The sequence below is a fragment of the Panicum hallii genome, chromosome 5 (assembly GCF_002211085.1).
Source record: "Panicum hallii strain FIL2 chromosome 5, PHallii_v3.1, whole genome shotgun sequence".
Classification (NCBI taxonomy): domain Eukaryota; kingdom Viridiplantae; phylum Streptophyta; class Magnoliopsida; order Poales; family Poaceae; genus Panicum; species Panicum hallii.
The window spans coordinates 19856791-19874426 of record NC_038046.1 but is presented as its reverse complement, the minus strand read 5'-3'; the positions used below and the strand labels follow the sequence as shown (position 1 = coordinate 19874426).

General features: G+C 45.9%; 1 protein-coding gene across 1 annotated transcript; it reads right to left on the bottom strand.

Moving 5' to 3' along the window:
• Window positions 1-9622: 9622 nt before the first annotated feature.
• On the bottom strand, window positions 9623-11791 carry LOC112894867 (polygalacturonase At1g48100-like). Its single transcript, XM_025962695.1, has 7 exons — window positions 11612-11791; window positions 11202-11510; window positions 11039-11080; window positions 10721-10928; window positions 10539-10620; window positions 10246-10354; window positions 9623-10136 (listed from the first exon to the last, which is right to left on the bottom strand). Exons 1-7 carry the CDS (start codon window positions 11780-11782, stop codon window positions 9729-9731), a joined length of 1329 nt encoding a protein of 442 aa, XP_025818480.1. The 5' UTR covers window positions 11783-11791; the 3' UTR covers window positions 9623-9728.
• Between the last annotated feature and the right edge of the window lie 5845 nt (window positions 11792-17636).

Here is a 17636-nt window from a genome sequence, read left to right as displayed (position 1 = left end):
AGTGGTACTATCAAATCTTCGGGCATGGAAGATATATCCCAACAAAATCCAAATTTTTTTGCATCATCCACTACATTAAAGCTGAAAAAATATTGATAAATATATCATAAACAAATAAATAAAAATAGAAAATAAAACTAGCAGCATGCGATAAAGCAAAAGGCATCGCTGAAGCATTGCATGGACGCAATCATGAACTTGTGCCGTCCAAAAGAATCCATGCACCAAGAAACTTGTGCCATTCAAAGGTAATCCATGTGTAGGCCAAACTCCAATTAGAAGCAGTTCGGGTCATGCAGCAATAGTCCGTGCTATACCTCAACGATAAAGATCACCGAAGAAGATAAGATCAACGAAGGCAGAAGTGCTCTCCGCGGCACTATAAAAGGAGGTGTTGTTGCATAGAACAGAATCATTGGACGAGAAACCAAAAGCTTTAGAAGCGAAGAAACTTGCGGAGTCCCTAGCCAATATTCTTTAGTAGTAACCCTGTAAAATAGTCACAAAGCCCCATTATAACATATCAATTGTAAGGTAATATTTTTCTTTAATTCTTTGAGAGTTTGAGGTTTCCGAAAGAAAAAATCATATATAAGCTTGTTTGTTTTAATAAAATAGTTTTTTTTTAATTTTCTGTATCCGCTGGACCAGATGCGCGATATAAGTTTATGTGTTAAAGATTTTATAGGAGAAACCTCTTCACCAGTTCTCGTTTAAGCCCATATTTGACAGAGAACCTCATAGACGTAGACAGTTCCCTTTCAGTGGAACTGCTTGGGAAAATGATAAAAATCTAAACATCGTAATTACGTCCTTAGATATCTAGAGAAAGGAGGTTGTTTATTAAATAGAAGCTCGCGATAAGTATGATGAGTACCGAGTTAAATACTACAACCACTTGAGTATACCGGCTGTCCTGTTGATCTCGCCATACTGAAAAGATCATGCGAAATATATAAAACTAATTAGTTCTTAAGTATATAAAATAAAGTCTTCAAGAATCACAAAATGACAAGAATAATCCTACACATAAATAAATAACATTTTGCATATTCTAATCCAAATGTTTTAAGCATATAAGCTAAACATCTCAATCTAAATATACTAATTAAATACTCTTATACTCTACTATTTTATTTTCTATATCTATCTAGTATCGGAGCCAGATCTGTCTCTTCCCTCTCTCTCCCGTCTTCCCCTTCCTCTCCCTCTCCCTTTTCTTCAGTATGGAGGGAGCTACGTCTTATTTGGCGGGATAGAGTATATACTTAGTAAGAGATATAAACGGTCAAACTTTGAGATTGAGAAAGTATCAATTATACATATATCAATTATACATAGTATAAGAGCAACTCCAACATCCTCTTTATGGATCGGTAAAAAAGAAAAAGATCGGTAAAATCGTCATCCAATAACAGGCTCGGCATCGTCGTCCCCTTGCCATCGGGCTCGGCATCGAGTTCCCCTCGCTCGTCAAAGATCGCGAGCCATTCCGGCTCGCCATCTCGCTCGGCGCGCCCCTCTCCCGCCCTCCCGTGCCGAGTCCCCTACCGGAGGAGCCATCCGCTGGCGAATCATTGCCTCTCTTGCCATTGCCAGCCCGGAATAAAGCTCGCCGCCCCTTTTTGATTCTTCCCAGCTTGCCCACCAAAATCCAATTCCTCGCAACCACAGCTAGTCCACGACGACCTCCACCGAATCCCACAATCGGCTGGCTGCGCGCACCATTGGAGCAGACGCGCGACGGAGCTCCCTCACCGCCAACCATGGCGCCGCTCTAGTAGCACGGTGAGCCCCCATCCAACTCTCAAAACGGGGCCAACCAATACCCAAAATGGGTTCACCTCGACGAGTAGATCATGGTGCTTCCTCTAACTCTTCGCGTTCGCAGATGTTTGGCGAGGAACCTGCTTCGCCGCCGATGCGCCGCTGCGGCCACGCCGTCAGCCTGCGCCGCCGCGTTCTACCTCATCTCCGGCGAGCTCCGGCCATCCTTTGTCACGACCCAAAATTTTAAATAACGAGATTAAAATTTAAAAAAATCATCATGAGCATCATCCAAGCATCAAGGAGCATCATATGCATTTAATTATATAGTGATCAACCATTTTCTTGTGTGATTTAAGTGTAAGTTGAGAAGCAAGTTCAAATCTTGATATGTAACTGTGCCTGCAAAGATTTTATTCAAATACTAGATTTCAAATGGTGATTTGTAGATATTTTTCCTCAATTTTTGGATGTTTCTTTCGAGCCATAAAATTCTTGGAAATCTAGAAAACTGCAGTTTTGGATGAATTTTTGTGGGCAATATTTAATGGATTTTTGAGATTTTGTGGTTGAATTATGTTCTTGGTAGTGTGTTCTTGCTTCAATAAATTTTTGGTGAATTTTGGAGCCTGGGAAGTACCATTTTTAGATTTTTGAAGTTGGGCTTTTCAATTTCGGGTAACTTCCTTCCACCCGGCCCCACCCATCAGCCTCTCCTCTCTCTCCCCGCGCGCCTGGGCCCGCGCGTCAGCCGCCCCCTCCGTCTTCCCCGCGCCTCCGCGCCCGCCCATTGGTCGGCCGCGCGGCGGGTGTCGCTTCGCTCCCGCCGGTTGGCCAACGCGGCCCGACGCGGGATTTACCCCGCGCACCGCCGCTCTCTCTTCCCCTCCCTGTTTCAAACGCCACCGTTGCCACCTCCCAAACCCTAGCCCACCTTTTCCTCTTCCTCCCGCCGCCGCTTCCCCTTTCGCCTGCCGCCGCATTCCGCCGCCGCCGGTAAGCCCCCGCCCGATTGGCCGCGCCTATACCACCCCCTCCTCCTCGTTCGGTTCCGACCAACCGCCGCCGCTTCCTCCGCCCGCAGCCCCCTTCCCGACGAGCTCCTTCCTCTGCTGCCGCCATGCTCCGTCGCGCCGCCGCTCCCCGCCTCGCCCCGCTCGCCCGTGCTACGGGCGAGCACCGTCGTTGCGCCGTGCTGCTCGCCCGCACGCTACCCCCGCCCGTTTGCGCCCCCTGCCGCTCCTCCGCTTGTTGGCTGCCGCGGCGTCATGCCGCGCGTGGGCCGCACCGCCAGCGTGCGCTGGCCGCGCCCGTGGCGAGTCAAAGCCACGGCTGGCCTTGAATTCGCCTAGGTCGCGCGCCTAGCCGCCTGGGCCCGCCTGTCGTTGTGACATCTCAGGTATGTGGGAGCCAGACATAGTGCATTATGTGTAGGATGTGCTCTTGTATGCTATTTAAGGACAAGTTATTTTAGGGTGTTTTCTGTAATTTTAAAAAAATATAGGGCTTAATGTGCAAAATGTGTGTGAGGTTGGATAATTTTGAAATATAGGAAGGGCTGATTTGCCATGATGCTTTTACTTTTAAACCACTGTAAAAAGTGAAAACAAACTAGGGAGCTTTTTGAAATGTAAAATTCAAATAGGTTTTAAAAGAAATTTGACTAGTTGTATGGTTTTTAAAATAACTTTGAAACCTCAACTCTCCTAAAGTAGAACCCTAAAGCAAAGTTGTAAAACTTTTTATTCTCTACACGTTTTGTTTTGGGAGCATTTTCATTTGAACTCTGGTTTGAAAGTTACTCAAGCTTTACAGTAGAGTCCCTGGGTTTCTCAGTATTTGCAACCGGGTCCTGTCTTCCACCTCCAGCCTGCTCTGCTCAGACCGTGAGCTGCTGCCGCCGCTTTAACTCCGGCGAGCTGCCCCGGCCGCCACCTGCCCTCGTGCCGCTCGCCGGTGCCACCTCCACCTCCAGCGCATCGCCCCCGCCGCTTGCCAGGCCCTGGTGGCCATTTCCCGAGCCGCCACGCCAGTCCCCGGCTCTCCACGGCCGCCACGACATCGCCGGCGTCCAGCTCCTCCTTGCCGCGCCCTAGTGCTTCTCTGAGCGTATAAAGCTCTTCAGCACCTCGTGAGCAACCCCTTTTGCCTCTTCCTCGCGCCGCCGCCGTCCAAGCCACGCCGCCGTTCGGCCTCGCCGTCGGTAGCCTCCTCCAGAGCCTCCCACCCTCGACCCAGACCTCCATCAGCACCACAGCTACTCCCTGAAGCTCATCGCACCGGCCAATTTCTTTTTCCCCCACCGGAGACGTCTGCCCGCGAGCACGTCGGAGTTCTTCCTCCGCTGTCATTCGGTCTTGCCGTCGGCAGCTCGATCCCGAGCCTCCCCTCTCCGATTTCTTGCTCCACCAGCACCACATCACCCTCCTGAAGCTCATAGTGCCGGCCATTTTCCAATTCCCCCACCGGAACGTCCTGCCCACGAGCACGCCGTCGCTCCTCCGCCGCCGCAGCTCGGCCTCGTCATCGTCCCGCTCCTCCAGTGCTTCCCCGCCCCGAGCAAGCACACTAGCAGCACCACGTCATCCCCACGAAGCTTCCCAGGAACTTCTCGTCCACTCTCCGGCCCTTCGATCACCGGAACGCTGCCACCGAGCTTTCAAGCTCCGCCGCCGCCTCTGTCACCGCCGTTCCGCCGCTACAGCTCCTTCCCCGCCCAACTTCGGCCACCCACGTGACCGCCGTAAGCCCCTGAGCCTTTTACCCTCCCTTGGCCCTCGCCGCCGACGAGCTATCTCGCCGGAATTGCTCGCCGTCGATCTGTGCCCGAGAAGAAAAACCGGCCAGGGACCTGATTGCTTTGTTTCAAAACTTTCCAGGGGCCTTTTTGTGAAGAATCAGTGCCTTTTTCTATTTCCATTTCAGCCAGCTTTGAAAATTCATAGGGAATTGTAGAAAAATCCAAAAATGGCAAAACCAGTTTCGTTGTGTTCATAAAAATGAGATCTACAACTTTGGTTACTAAAGTGTAGTTTGAACTCATTTAGTTTTGCAGTTATTTAAATATTTTCAAAAAGGGATCTTTGTGTATAACTTGTGTGATTTAATTTTATTTCTTGCAATTCTTGGCTACTAGTTAGCTTAAGTAGTGTTTAGTGTTGTGTGAAAAATTCACAACCAGTACAAACTTGTAAATTGAATATTTTCAAATTTGGTCAAATTAAGTTCAAATAGCTAAGCTTTAGGTATAATTAATGCTAAATGTATTAAACCTATGATTAGAAATAACTTGCCTTAGCTTGATTGATGCTTACTTAAGGACAAATACTTAGCTGCTTAATGAGCTTATCTTTTTGTTGTTAATGATGGATGTGTGTTAATTACAACTTTACCATAAAGTAAAGACTTAACATGTTATCACTAAACATCAATCCTTGCATTTCATGTAGACTCGCCGATACTTGAAGACAGAGACTACGAGTTAATCTTGGAACCCGAATCCGGGCTATCTGAAGACTCCGTCCAAGTTACTGAGGAAGTGACTGAAGCCCCAAACCAAGGTTCGGAAGTCTTTAACTCGTCTGACCCTAGCTTCGCTTCCGAAGGCAAGCCCCGGTGCATAACCCAGTTTTCCAATTTACGCACTTACTTTTTATTCCTGTATTGTGCATTTAAGTTCTAGGAGTTATAATGGAACCCTAGATGCATGTATCCTAGGAATCTTTGTAATGCTTATCCCGAGTCCTCTCGCATAGATGCCTTGCTAATAGGACCGGTAGAAGTCGAGTGATTTCCTGTCGCTCGCGCGATATAGGAGTTGATTGTTTATCAATTCTGTCAATCATTATAAGGATGACGGACGGGGTCATGGTTATGGTAGAATTGATAACAGCATACCCCGTCTGTGTTGATGAAATTTGTTAAGGTCGGAAAGTGTGGTAGTAGTAGTCAAGTTTTTGAAAGTACTAGCCACATGCCGTAAAATATGGTACACGGTAAGCCTATTACCTGATTGGCCCGGCAAGTGGACTTACCCCACCACTCGACTTTGACTTTTGTTGCACGCACCGACGTGTCGGAATACGTGTTGCAAGGGCAACCAGGAGTACGGGTTTTGTAGTCGCGCTACAGACGTACGTCCTGCACTTTGGAAGTGCGTATGGTCCTGCAGTCGCTTGTGGTGGCCCTGATCCACGACCCGGAATATGATGGAAACGGTTGCCCGGAAAAATTAAAATTTCCGAGCGTGTGAGTTAGGATCCCTTGCAAGGTATTGAAATTCGATTCAGAATCGTCCGTTTCTCGCGGAGATTGAGACTACTTGACACTTTTGCCACATGGAGTAACAAGTGTAACATGAGGGATACAACTTGTTGTTTGATAAAGATTTACCTTGTTTGATTAGAAGTAATGCTCACCTAGAATGGATAAAACTACTAGAATTTGATGGCTAAAATATGAAAAGTTAGTTCATACTCTCTGTTGCTTTTCAGCAAAAGAAAGTTAGAGCTTCCAACCAAGCATGGTCTAGTTTCTGGGACTTTTCCTAGAACCCGGTTAAGTCTTGCTGAGTATTTTTATACTCAGTCTTGCTAGAATTGCTTTCAGGTATGCCGGTTGAAAACCAGGCCGATAGTGCGTCCTTCCCCTTTGCTGTTCCGCCTGGCTGGTCCGTGGAGTGGGATCCGTCCCCGGCCGGCATTAACCCCTCGGAGTGACACCATCGACTGGGCTACGCATGGTGTTGCTGATGGCGACGTTGTTAGTCGCGTTATCTTTCCGCTGTGACTTTGGTCAATGGATGTTTACCGTTGCTTTTAAACCACCCTTTGTTAATTGCTCCAGTCAGGGCTGGAGAAAAACTGGTTTGTAATAATGCTACTTACTCTGTGGTAAAAGCTTGCACTGTTATGTACCTGGAGCTTATCTTGTATAAGTATAACCTACTTCGATCCTATGAAACCATGGTTGTATCATGCGGTGACCCGACATACCCATGGGTTGTTCCGTTTGAAGTGCATTTGAGATCATCTGGTCTTTGTAGCGATGATTAGTGCACTTGAACCGGAATAATTCAGGCGGTTCTGCCACAGCCGGCGCCCAGGGGCGCTAGATCCGGGTGGATCTAGCGCTTGCCAGCTTTTTTTCTTTTTATTATTTCATGCTGATTCTTGTAAATTGCATAGAAAATGTTTTAGGTCCCAAAAATTGTGAAACTAGATTTGTTTGACTCCTCTGTGATGGATCTATTTAGAGAAATTAAGTTTGGGCATGTTAAAGTCCTGTGCCTTGAGTTATAATTTATTCTTTCTAAACCTAGTTAAATGCTTAACTTATTTTGTGATGCTCTAAAAATGCTAAATCAAGTTTTGTTAGAATCCTTACTGAAAGTACTAGATGATGCTACAGTTGATGCAAGTGTTTTCATGCTGTTTGCTAGAGTTTTAATGTGTTTACTTAAATTCTGCCTGCAAAATTGTTTATTGTGTAACTTTTGATTGAAAATTGGTAAAATGATAAAACCACTTCTGTTACTTTTGTTATCATGTCCTCTATTTCCAGTAATTCCTTGAGAATTTATAGAGATGCTTTGAGTAGCTTTTAAGATTTAATTTGAGTCTAGCAGCTGAAAATTATAAATAACATAAGTAATTCCACAAAGATGTTTTTAAGGCAATTTTAACTCTCATAAGTTTATTTTGAGACCTCTTGTGTGCCCAATTTAAATCATGATTTATGCTTGTTAGATGTCTTGCTAGGCAAGTTCGCCTCGGTCCTAGAATTAAAATTAGAAATCGAACTTGTTGTGCCATGATCGTATTGCTTTCGCGATGGAGTGACATTTTTCTTCTATTGCCATGTCATTGCATATCATCTCATTCCACATCATTGGCATCATCCTAATGCATACATCTCATTCATATATTATATTGACCGAGACGTCGGAGGACGCACCCGTTGAGCCCACCGAGACCGTTGAGACCGAGCCAGGAGCCGAGTGTGTTGTTGAACAAGAAGAAAACCAAGGCAAGCAGCTAAGCATGATCCCTTGACCCTTTTTAACTTGATTAGACTTAGTTATCTCAATGGGTATATATGTATATTCTATATGTTTAATTATTGCATCGTCGATCCTATTTACTTATCATGACCTTCCTTGTTTTTGCTCTCATGTCCTTGTCACGTGTAGTAGCAACCAAATGATCTAGCAAAGGCTTAGTCATGCTTAGAGTTGGCTTTTAAACTTGCAAGATACATTGGAATAGGGTTACCTTGTTCACTACACTACTCCTAGTATATTCATGCTTATTCGTTGATTGTCGGAAGTTTGGGAAAAAGGGGGTTAGTGAGATGGTTATGTCATGATTCGAGCAGAAGGTAGGGCCTAGGGAAAGGAGTCTCGGAGGCACAGTCCTCTCGAATTGGTTAAGGACCGTCCGTGGATTACTTTGGAAATTGAGCACTTACCATACTACCACATATCCATTCGTGGGGTGGATAAACCGATTACCCTCTAGTTCTAATCGTTGATGCACGGTCCTAGATGCGTGGCCATAGGGCTTTGTAGAGAGGCTTAGGGGTGTCCCCGGTGGACCTAGGTAACTCTCCGCGCAAGTTAGGCGTGATGTTCAACGGTTACAACTTATCGGGAAAGGTTGATGCGAGTACCCCCTTGCCCAACGTGATCGGTTGGGTGAGTCACATGGTCCTTGTGTCGTGTGGGTAAAGATGTACACCCTTGCAAGCTTTTTGAATCAATTCGAATTGCCGCGCTCTCGGTTATGAGCAAGCTCTTTATCCTACGAAATCTTCGTAGAAGTTTCGGTCATGTGGTTGGTTACATATTACCTCTTGATGATGTTTAGGGATTGGTTAATTTAATTAACTAAAACTTGAGGTGGGTTGGGAAAGTTAAATTAAAATGCTAGGAGGCTAGGTGTGGAGTTAGGGAGCTCATGCTTATTTAATATTACTTAACCCTAAAGCCTTTTTGTGAGCTGTCATATGCATATTCCTTGATTTATATATTCGCGTAAGTCTTGTGAGTACCTTTGTACTCATGTTGCTATATTATACTAAGTTGCAGGTGAGCCGAAAGTGGTGTTTGGCCATTTCTACCCCGCCGAATCCGGCGTGGGCGAGGAGTAGGCCAATACGGTCAATGGTGTCCTTGAGCAAGACGCCATTATTATTTATCGTTATATTTTCCGCTGCGTATCGTACTTGAGGTTATCATGATAAACTTAAACTCTATGGTTTTTATCCGTTCTAATGCTATTTGTGAGTCTGAGGCTTGTATCCCTTATTTGCACCTTTAAATTTTAGATTTGGAACCTTCCCTTATATTAATGTTGTAATGGTTAGTTGTTTAATTTTATATTAAAATTTGCTCTTTGTGGATCATTGGTGACGTATGAGCTTGTGACAGTATGTGCATGTGTATGATCTTGGGCATATGTTGGAGCACATACCGGGACTACCGGGTTTAATATTATTTTCGGCGAAAAGTTAAGTTGGTCCTTGGTAGTTTAGATGTCGGTTAACCCGTGACGCGCCATTTGCGCGAGCTCGAGTTAGCTCTTATCTTCATGATAAGGACCGACGGATTCGCTTAAAATGATGTTAAGTTGGACGGTTCTCACATCCTTCGTCCGCGCCAAGTGCGTCACCACGTGTGCCTCGACTTACTAAACACCGTGGTATGCCCCTTGATCGCCGGCAATCCTCGTAGTTCGGGAACGCCGCCCTGAGAAAACGAACCAACGTGGAGGGATTTAAATACGGAGAGTTTGATTTGGCTAGTTCCGTTCGAGTAAAGAGAGAATCTTGGCTAAATGGATAGCTAAATGAGAATATAGATAGTGAGATTTGGGTAGATTTTTGGAGATAATCTAAAGAGCAAGTAAAATATAGCCTCTTCTTTTTTTGTTGGAAAATGAAAACTATCCAAATTACAGGACTCAGCACGTGTAGTTAGAAGGCTGGGTCAGGGGCATCGCGTATCCGTTGCTCCTCTGCAAGCACCCGACGCCCAGCGGCTCTATCGTCCCCGACGCCTCGCCGTAGGAGTTCCAGCAGAGCGGCGCCACGGTGCCGGCCGGCGCGCTCGCCGCCGGCGACAGGCGCACGTCCACCATGCTGACCCCGGTGCACGGCCGGGCGTCGCTGCACGCCAGGCGCACCGGCTGGAACGAGTACGTCCCGACGACGCGCCGGTACGCCACGCCGGTGATGGCCACCGCGCCGGTCCGGTTGGCGCACCGCGCGCCGCCCCTGTCACAGTAGAACTGGTCGATGGCGATGGGGGTGGCCACGTTCGCCACCCGGACGTTGGAGAAGGTGACGTTCCGCACCGAGCCCACGCCCCCCTGATCGAGGAGGACAAGATGACCATGTCAATTTTGTTCGTGCAGATGCAGGTGAGCCATGGCGTGCGTGACGAGCTAGCTCTATGAATTTGTACATGGTGACCCTTACCTGCCATGTCTTGATCCTGACACCGTACAGAGCGTTCTGCACGTTGATGTTCTCTGCAACTAGATCAGAGACACAGGCCAGACTGTTGTCCTTCCCCAGTCCTCCTACACTGCAGCAACAGCATTCCAAGAACAAACGTTAGGCCTGTTCAGAACACAATGTGTTTTCTTGAATTCTGCACAAACTGAATTGTTTTCAACAAAATTCCTACAGTTCCAAACACTCTCTCTGACACTGAGCAGAAGCAGTTGGTTATTGTAGAAGTACAATTGGCATTGCTCTTACTCACTCACCTGATTCCATGGCCTGGATTGCAGACGATGTTCTTCATGTGAACATTAGAGCACCCAGTCTGTATCGACACGCAGTCATCGCCTGCAATTTTTTTTCAAAAAAGATGCATAGCTCAGACTTTCTGGCCCATATTTGGGGAAGACTAGGGATTCGCAAGATCAGCATGCATTTTTTTTTTTACCGCAGCCGATGCGGGAGCTCCTGATCTCGACGTCCCTGGTGTTCTGAAGATGGATGCCGTCGGTGTTGGGGCTGTCCCCGGGGGAAGAGATGGTGACATTCTTCACCTTGATGCCTCCGGAGCTGTCGAACTTGAGGTGGCACTGTGGGCTGTTGCTGATCCGGATGTTGCGCACAGTGACATTGAAGCTGCCGTAAAACCTTACAAGCTGGAAAAAAAAGGATAAAAGTTTTGAGTATGAATGTATGATCCTACGATCCAGACCATGGTGCAAGTAATTATAAAATGCATAGACGCAGCAGGCTCGTTTGTTCATACCGTAGGCTTGGCTCCTGATGAATGCCAGTGCACCGTAGATCTCTGCAGCACAAGACATATATAAAGGATACACAAGATCAGTCACCATGGTGCTGATCATCATGCATGGCCTGAAAACTCTGAAGATAATGAATTTTCTTTTCATGGTGTAACTAACTATGACCTGATGAGGAGCATCAGCTGGTGACGAATCCTGCAGCGAAGTGATGCTCTGGCCGTCGACCGTGCCAGCTCCCTGGATGGTGAAACCGTTCAGCCACTTGAAGTTGAGCCACTGGAGAGGCCTCCTGGACTTGGGCCAGGAGTCCATGTCCGGTGGCGCCAGCAGGGTGCCGTCCACCTGGAGCGTGAGCCTCGTGCTGCAGGGGCCCTGTAGCGTCACCGGCGAGACGAGGAACCTGTGCCTGGACGGGAGCAGCAGCACGGTGGCGCGCGGGACCCGGCACGCCGCTCGCCAAGCTGCCACGAGTGCCTGGAGAATGAAGCAGGAAGGAAGCCCAGCTTGATCATCAGATGTTTGACTCCATCATTCTCGACGCAAAACACAAGCTGTTGGACGGAAAATTCTGGTACCTCCGCGTCGTCGGTGACCCCGTCCGCCGCCGCTCCGAACGACAGGACGCTGAGCGTCGTCCTCCCCGTCGGCCTCGCCGCCGCAACCGCCGGCGCCGGCAGCGCCGCCAGGCACAGGAGCGCGCCGGCCAGCAATGCAGCCGGCGGGACGACGACGACGGAGCTCCACATCTCCGATCCGCACACCGTACCGAGCTTGATGCTACTTGGAGCAAATTGAGTATGGCAGATGCCAGATACATATACTGTAACGTCTTTATAGGCTTCTCTATCACTTTTCTATCAACTTGATACACATCTAGTCTACGGATTGACAGTCTTTAGCATCTTGGTTCACCTCTTTTCTATCACTTTCTTTACAGGCTGTGTGCATTCTTGTAATGCAGAGGTCGGAAATGTTAAGTATTTTGTATCAACTCGCTGCAAAAGACTTGAATTAATAAAGTTTCCCTTATTGAAAAAAAAACATATACTGTAACCGCGCGCCGGATCGGGCATGCATGCATGGCTGATGCGCAAATTAAAATTAAGAGGATCCGAGGAAAAAGGCTGGAGGAGGCCTGCTTTACGTTCGCGCGCGTGGGTTAGGGTTAGGCAAATTAAATGTTAGGCGCCATACCCTCATCAGCTTTTCCATTTGTGGAATTAGCGGCGTGCGGTGTCCCTCGGCAATGGGCCTCATGTGTGAGCATCTGCTAGCTAGCTGCTGGTACGTACCAAGAGCTTATTAGGGCTCTGGTTTTTTTTCCCACTCTCTATTTTAAGCTCTTCTTCTTTTTTTTTTTGCACTCTCTTCTGCCTCGCTCTATTTAACATGCACCTAACTACCCATGTAAGATCCTCACTGCTAATCCGATGACAAGATCTAGCAACACCTACGCGGTCACATAGCCAGCGAATTTACCAGAGCATGGATTGGTAACTGCGAGCATGCATGCTGCAAGACGGTGAGATTATTACAAGTGAAGTCCTAGATAGCCACTTGGATTAATATAACTTCACATGACGTACAGTAATAGTAAAATCTATTATTACTTCTCCATCTGTTTCTGACAATATTATTAATATAACAAACAAATAGGTCCTTGGCCCTTATTAATTCATCAGAGTGTGTGTATCAAAGGTGCTAGTTATTTCAGTGTGATGTTTGCTCAGTGGACATGTGTCTACCAAATATCGAGCCATCCTCATAGACGACGTCCCCTGGTATACGAAGAGGCTTGCTAATTGTTCAAGTCAAAGATAGACTGGGCCTGTAAGTTTGTGCTCCAGATGAGAAAGTTATGGTCATTATGAAAATCCGCACCAGGAAAACCGATTCAGAGGTTCCGGTTTTTGCTCCAGATGTCACGCCCCCAAAATATTTGATAGTGCCGCACAAGACGAAAAAGTCGACATCAAATGCTAAAGAGAACAGACGGCAGGTTTGATTCAAGCAACAGACTAATAAGCAACAAAACCATCTACAGAGCAGTTACCTCCCCGTACACCGACGGACGGGCAACAGCTACAGAGTGAGTACTCATAGTCACCTCACCTCCCCACTGTACAGAAACTGTTTGAAAGAACTGGTTTTAAAGAACTGGTTTTGAAATGGGCTGAAACCGTTCCCAGTACTTTGGTTTGGTTTGGTGTCAGACTGCGAGGGTTGGTTTGGTTCGGTTTTTGGAGGGGAAGCGGTGGTTTGGAGCAACACTGATTCTACCCAACAGTTTGGTTTGGTTTCGGCGGGGTTCTACACCCATTGGCAGGTTTAGCACTGGCAAGCCCGTCGTGGCCATTGCCGGCCGTGTTGTCTTCACCGCAGCCACCCGCCGCCGTCCCCAGCGTGTGCCGCCGCTACTAGCGCCCTGCTCCCGCCGTCCCGCGCACACACTTCACGCGCGGTGGCCATCAAACTGCAGCACGGACACCGGCCGGGCAGCAGGAGCAGAAAACGACTCGCTTCCCGTCAGCCGTCGCTGACATCAAGCTAGCTGCAGCTCGGCTTTTATTTCCGCCATCCATCGCAGACTGATATCAAGCTAGCTAGCTGGTGCCCAAACCCAACATCGGATCACTGACCTTGAAGATCCCTGCAGGTCGAGCTGAATTTGTCACTCCATTCGCTACAGCACAGAGCAAGCACACCGTGCACCAGTCCTCAAGCCATTAAGAAGCAAGAGCATAATTGTCTTTTCACGTCACAGTTAAGGGACATACAAACAAAATCAGCCTCGTTGAGTAAAACATGATGATAGTTCAAGTGAAATAAAAAACAGATATTGCCTTTGAGAGTTACCATTGATTTAAACTCAAGTTTAGATAATAGTGGGACAACTTGAGAGTTAAGGATAAGAAGAAAAGGGGCGGTGCCCTCACCTAGCACGACGGGTGGCGGCGCAGTTCCAACACTTTCAATCGAACATTTTCTTAGGCATACCAAACAATGGTTGCTGAAAGGATGACACGGAACTAGTACTCCCCTACTGAGCACGGCAACGCAACATCCACAAATTACAGGACAGGAGCAAAGACACTGAACAGGGCTAGTCTGATCTATCTCAGTCGTCACAGTCAAAAGTCCTAAACCAAAACAAAGTTTTGTCCTAACCTTGACCATCAAATACCCTGTATGGGGCTAGCAGCTCCGGGGGGAGCCTAAGTGTGCTCTCCTCTGGGAAGGTCACTTGGACTGCTCATTGCTTGTTCGGCTTCATATGCTTCTCTAGCCTCTCTCACGCGGTTCGCGAACATTCTCAGCATCGTATACCTAAGATTGCGAGCCTAAACCATCTGATCAAAGACTCTCGAGCAAGACACCTTACATATTCTGTCTTCATATTTAGGTGCATCTTTCCACAACTGAACACACACCTCTTCAGAGAAAATCTGAAGAGAAAACACACACACACATTGTCAGCTACCCAAATGACAGTTTTTGTCAAATGCAAAGCAACAAGCTCAGAACACATTTGCAAAATATTATTGTTTACCTTTCTGGGATCGCCAGTTTTAAGTTGTTGATAAGGGCAGCGTACCATCATGAGTGCAGTTGCAATCTTCATTAAACTCCAACCTTGAGGGTTAATGCCAGATATCTCCTCAAGGTGCTTAGCAGCATCATGTAAGGATTTAGAATGTTTGGCCACACAATAATCACAATTGTACACCACGCATGTCACCTCAATGATACGCTCATTAACCTGGATACAACGAGCATTTCTACGTCACTAATAGAGAAGAAACACGAACAACAATATTTTGTGTAAAAATATTGCATCAAAATAATTTAGTCAATGAAAATCGAGCTAAATTGCACCAAAAATGTAACAGTACATGGCAGAAAGAAGTAAAGCTTATGCTCTCCTTGTCAAGACATGGAAAAGGAGGTGCTGTAGTGAGCTCACCATCTCTGGTTTGACATCAAAGCCACAATCATCTAGGACTTTTTTCATTCCTTTGCTCATCTGGAGGCGATCCTCCTTAGCCAGCTCCAATTCTTCACCAGGCACTAAATGATGCATGCAATTCTTCAGGCCCCACATCAACTCCAGCACACAATCATCAAACAAACAAGATATTCCCTGAAAAATCCCGCAGAAAAATTGATGCTCAAAATGGTTCACAGACATAAGGAAACAAGGGAGCTAACACTGACCAGGTGTTCTTCAATGATTTTTTTATACTCAAGACTTCCAACAGCTAGTTTCTGATCAGGTTTGATGTGTTTCTGGATCATCTTAGCAAGCTGTTCGTTAACCCCAGTATCAATATTAATAGCACTGGCTTTGTCCTCAAAAGTTTGGAATTCCTTCAGCCAAACAGCCTGAAAACAAAATGAACAAGGATAAGAATGTTAGGAGTAACAAAACAATCAGTCAAACCTCATGCCATGCATCTCCATCAATACTATAGGGGGATAATCAGTGGGCGCATATGCGTCAATTTGTAAAGCGATATAGCTTGCTCATCCCTAGCTAGCAGTCGTAGTTTAGTGGTCAGCCTTGTGCTTCTCGAGAATGTCACCAAAAATTCATCATGGATTAGCATGTTTCTTGTAGTGCATTGACATATCCCACTTTGCTGCTTGGGCTCAGCAACACATTTTTGACCTATAAGCTTACCATAAAAGACATAAATAGTTTTAATATAGTGAGATCATACATTGTTCACAAAAGGATACATCTCCACATAGTTTCTTAAAAGCCAAGTTAAACTTTGATATTTGAATACCTCATGACATTTTTGAACTCGTAAGAACCTCAAATTTGGACACAACCTTACCATTATCTTCCTATTCATAAGTGTGATTTTACTTAGCCACTTGTTATGCAAAAAAGTTGGTTTTCTATTTTCTATTTGGGAGGAAGAAATCAAGCCATATGGAAAAGAACCAAGAAATAGCAATTAACATACTAATAAACAACTTTAAATGAAGGAGCGTGATTTTACAAGAAAGTAGGAAAAAATCATCAAATTTTGAGTTACTATGAGAGAGAAATACTAGTTAGAAATTTTAATTTTGGATTAAAAAGAGAAATATAAATAATTTATGTATCTTAGATCTGCCACGTGGCACAACTTGATTGGTCTAACCGGTCGCACGCGGATCTCCCTTGGCATGATCCGCGGTGAAGCCGCTCAGCCCGTAACTTGCTGCCACGTGGCAGGAAGTAGCTGAACATGCGTCAGAAATCTAGAAGCTCGAGGACCAGCAACAACCTCAAGCGGGCTATGGTTGTAGTGGTAGTGCGGATGCTCCCTAAAGTGGAGGTTATAGGTTCGAATCCGTGTATGCCCTAGTGGTAAGGCATTTGATTTACTTCTGTGATGATGTCCAGAGTTCAGTTCCCACCACTCCATATATTTTGTCGGCTGGTGACCCGAATAAAATGAGGGGAAGTAATCCTATATAAATACTGGATGGTGACGTGAATAAAATGAGGGGAATAAACCCTATATAAAAAGGTTGAGGACCAATAAAAAGAACAAAAGAACAAGTGCCTCAGTGGTAAGTGCGATGCATTGTCAACCTGAGGTGCTAGTTTGATCCCTTGCCGTCCACCCTTTTTCTCTAGTCGTTTTACTTTCTTTTGGCCGGCCCCTTTCCAACCTTTTTTTGTTTTTCTTTTTTCCAGTATACACTACAAGAAACTATTTAATCTGTGACAGAAAGAATTCGTCACATATCGCTAAAAAACCGTCATAAAGCAGTGTCCATGACAATTTCAGATAACATCATGTATTGAGCGTCATACACTAGATCAATCAACAGTTTCTCCGTAGTTGTCACAGATCATCCCAATCTATAACATTTCTTAACCGTCACAAAACGCCCTTAGGCCCGCGCAGCCCAGCCCAAGCCCAATATCAATGACAAAAATAAACATCACGGATGGTTGCCAGTAGATTATATTGGTCATGGATAAAGTAGCCACATCACCCATAAGTGACATGGATGTCGACGTGGCGGCTGACATCGCTAGTGATGTGTGACATGGATGCTGATGTGGCTAGTGATAATGACGTGGACATTAACATGGCTGATGATGTTGCTGGTGACATGGCCAATGTTGATGATATTGATATTGACATGGCTCTTGACCTGTCTGCTGACATGGACGATGACGTTGCATTCTCAGCCCGTTTGTTAACAGACCCATTTTAGAACTAGGCCACTATATTGTGCTATTTTTTTGGCCCACTGTTCTAAACCAATATACATAGCACATTAAAAAAACATCCCACCAAAAAGTTTGGACCAATGGTCCAGCCCATTAATCAGAATACCAATTCAGCCCAAAAATCATACAGGATATTCAGATAGTTTATCAGAATTACAATCTGATACTCTCTTACATCTAAACAACAAAAAGGCAATGAAACACATATCGTAAACAAGTAGTTTCTAAAATCGAGATCCACAATTCACCCTGAAAAGTAGCAACCAGGTTGTCATTTCTGGAGCTCGAAGAAGGGGAATGTCGATGGACTGGCATCGTCATTGTTTTCTCCATAGAGAGCAGATTTATTCCTGATAGAT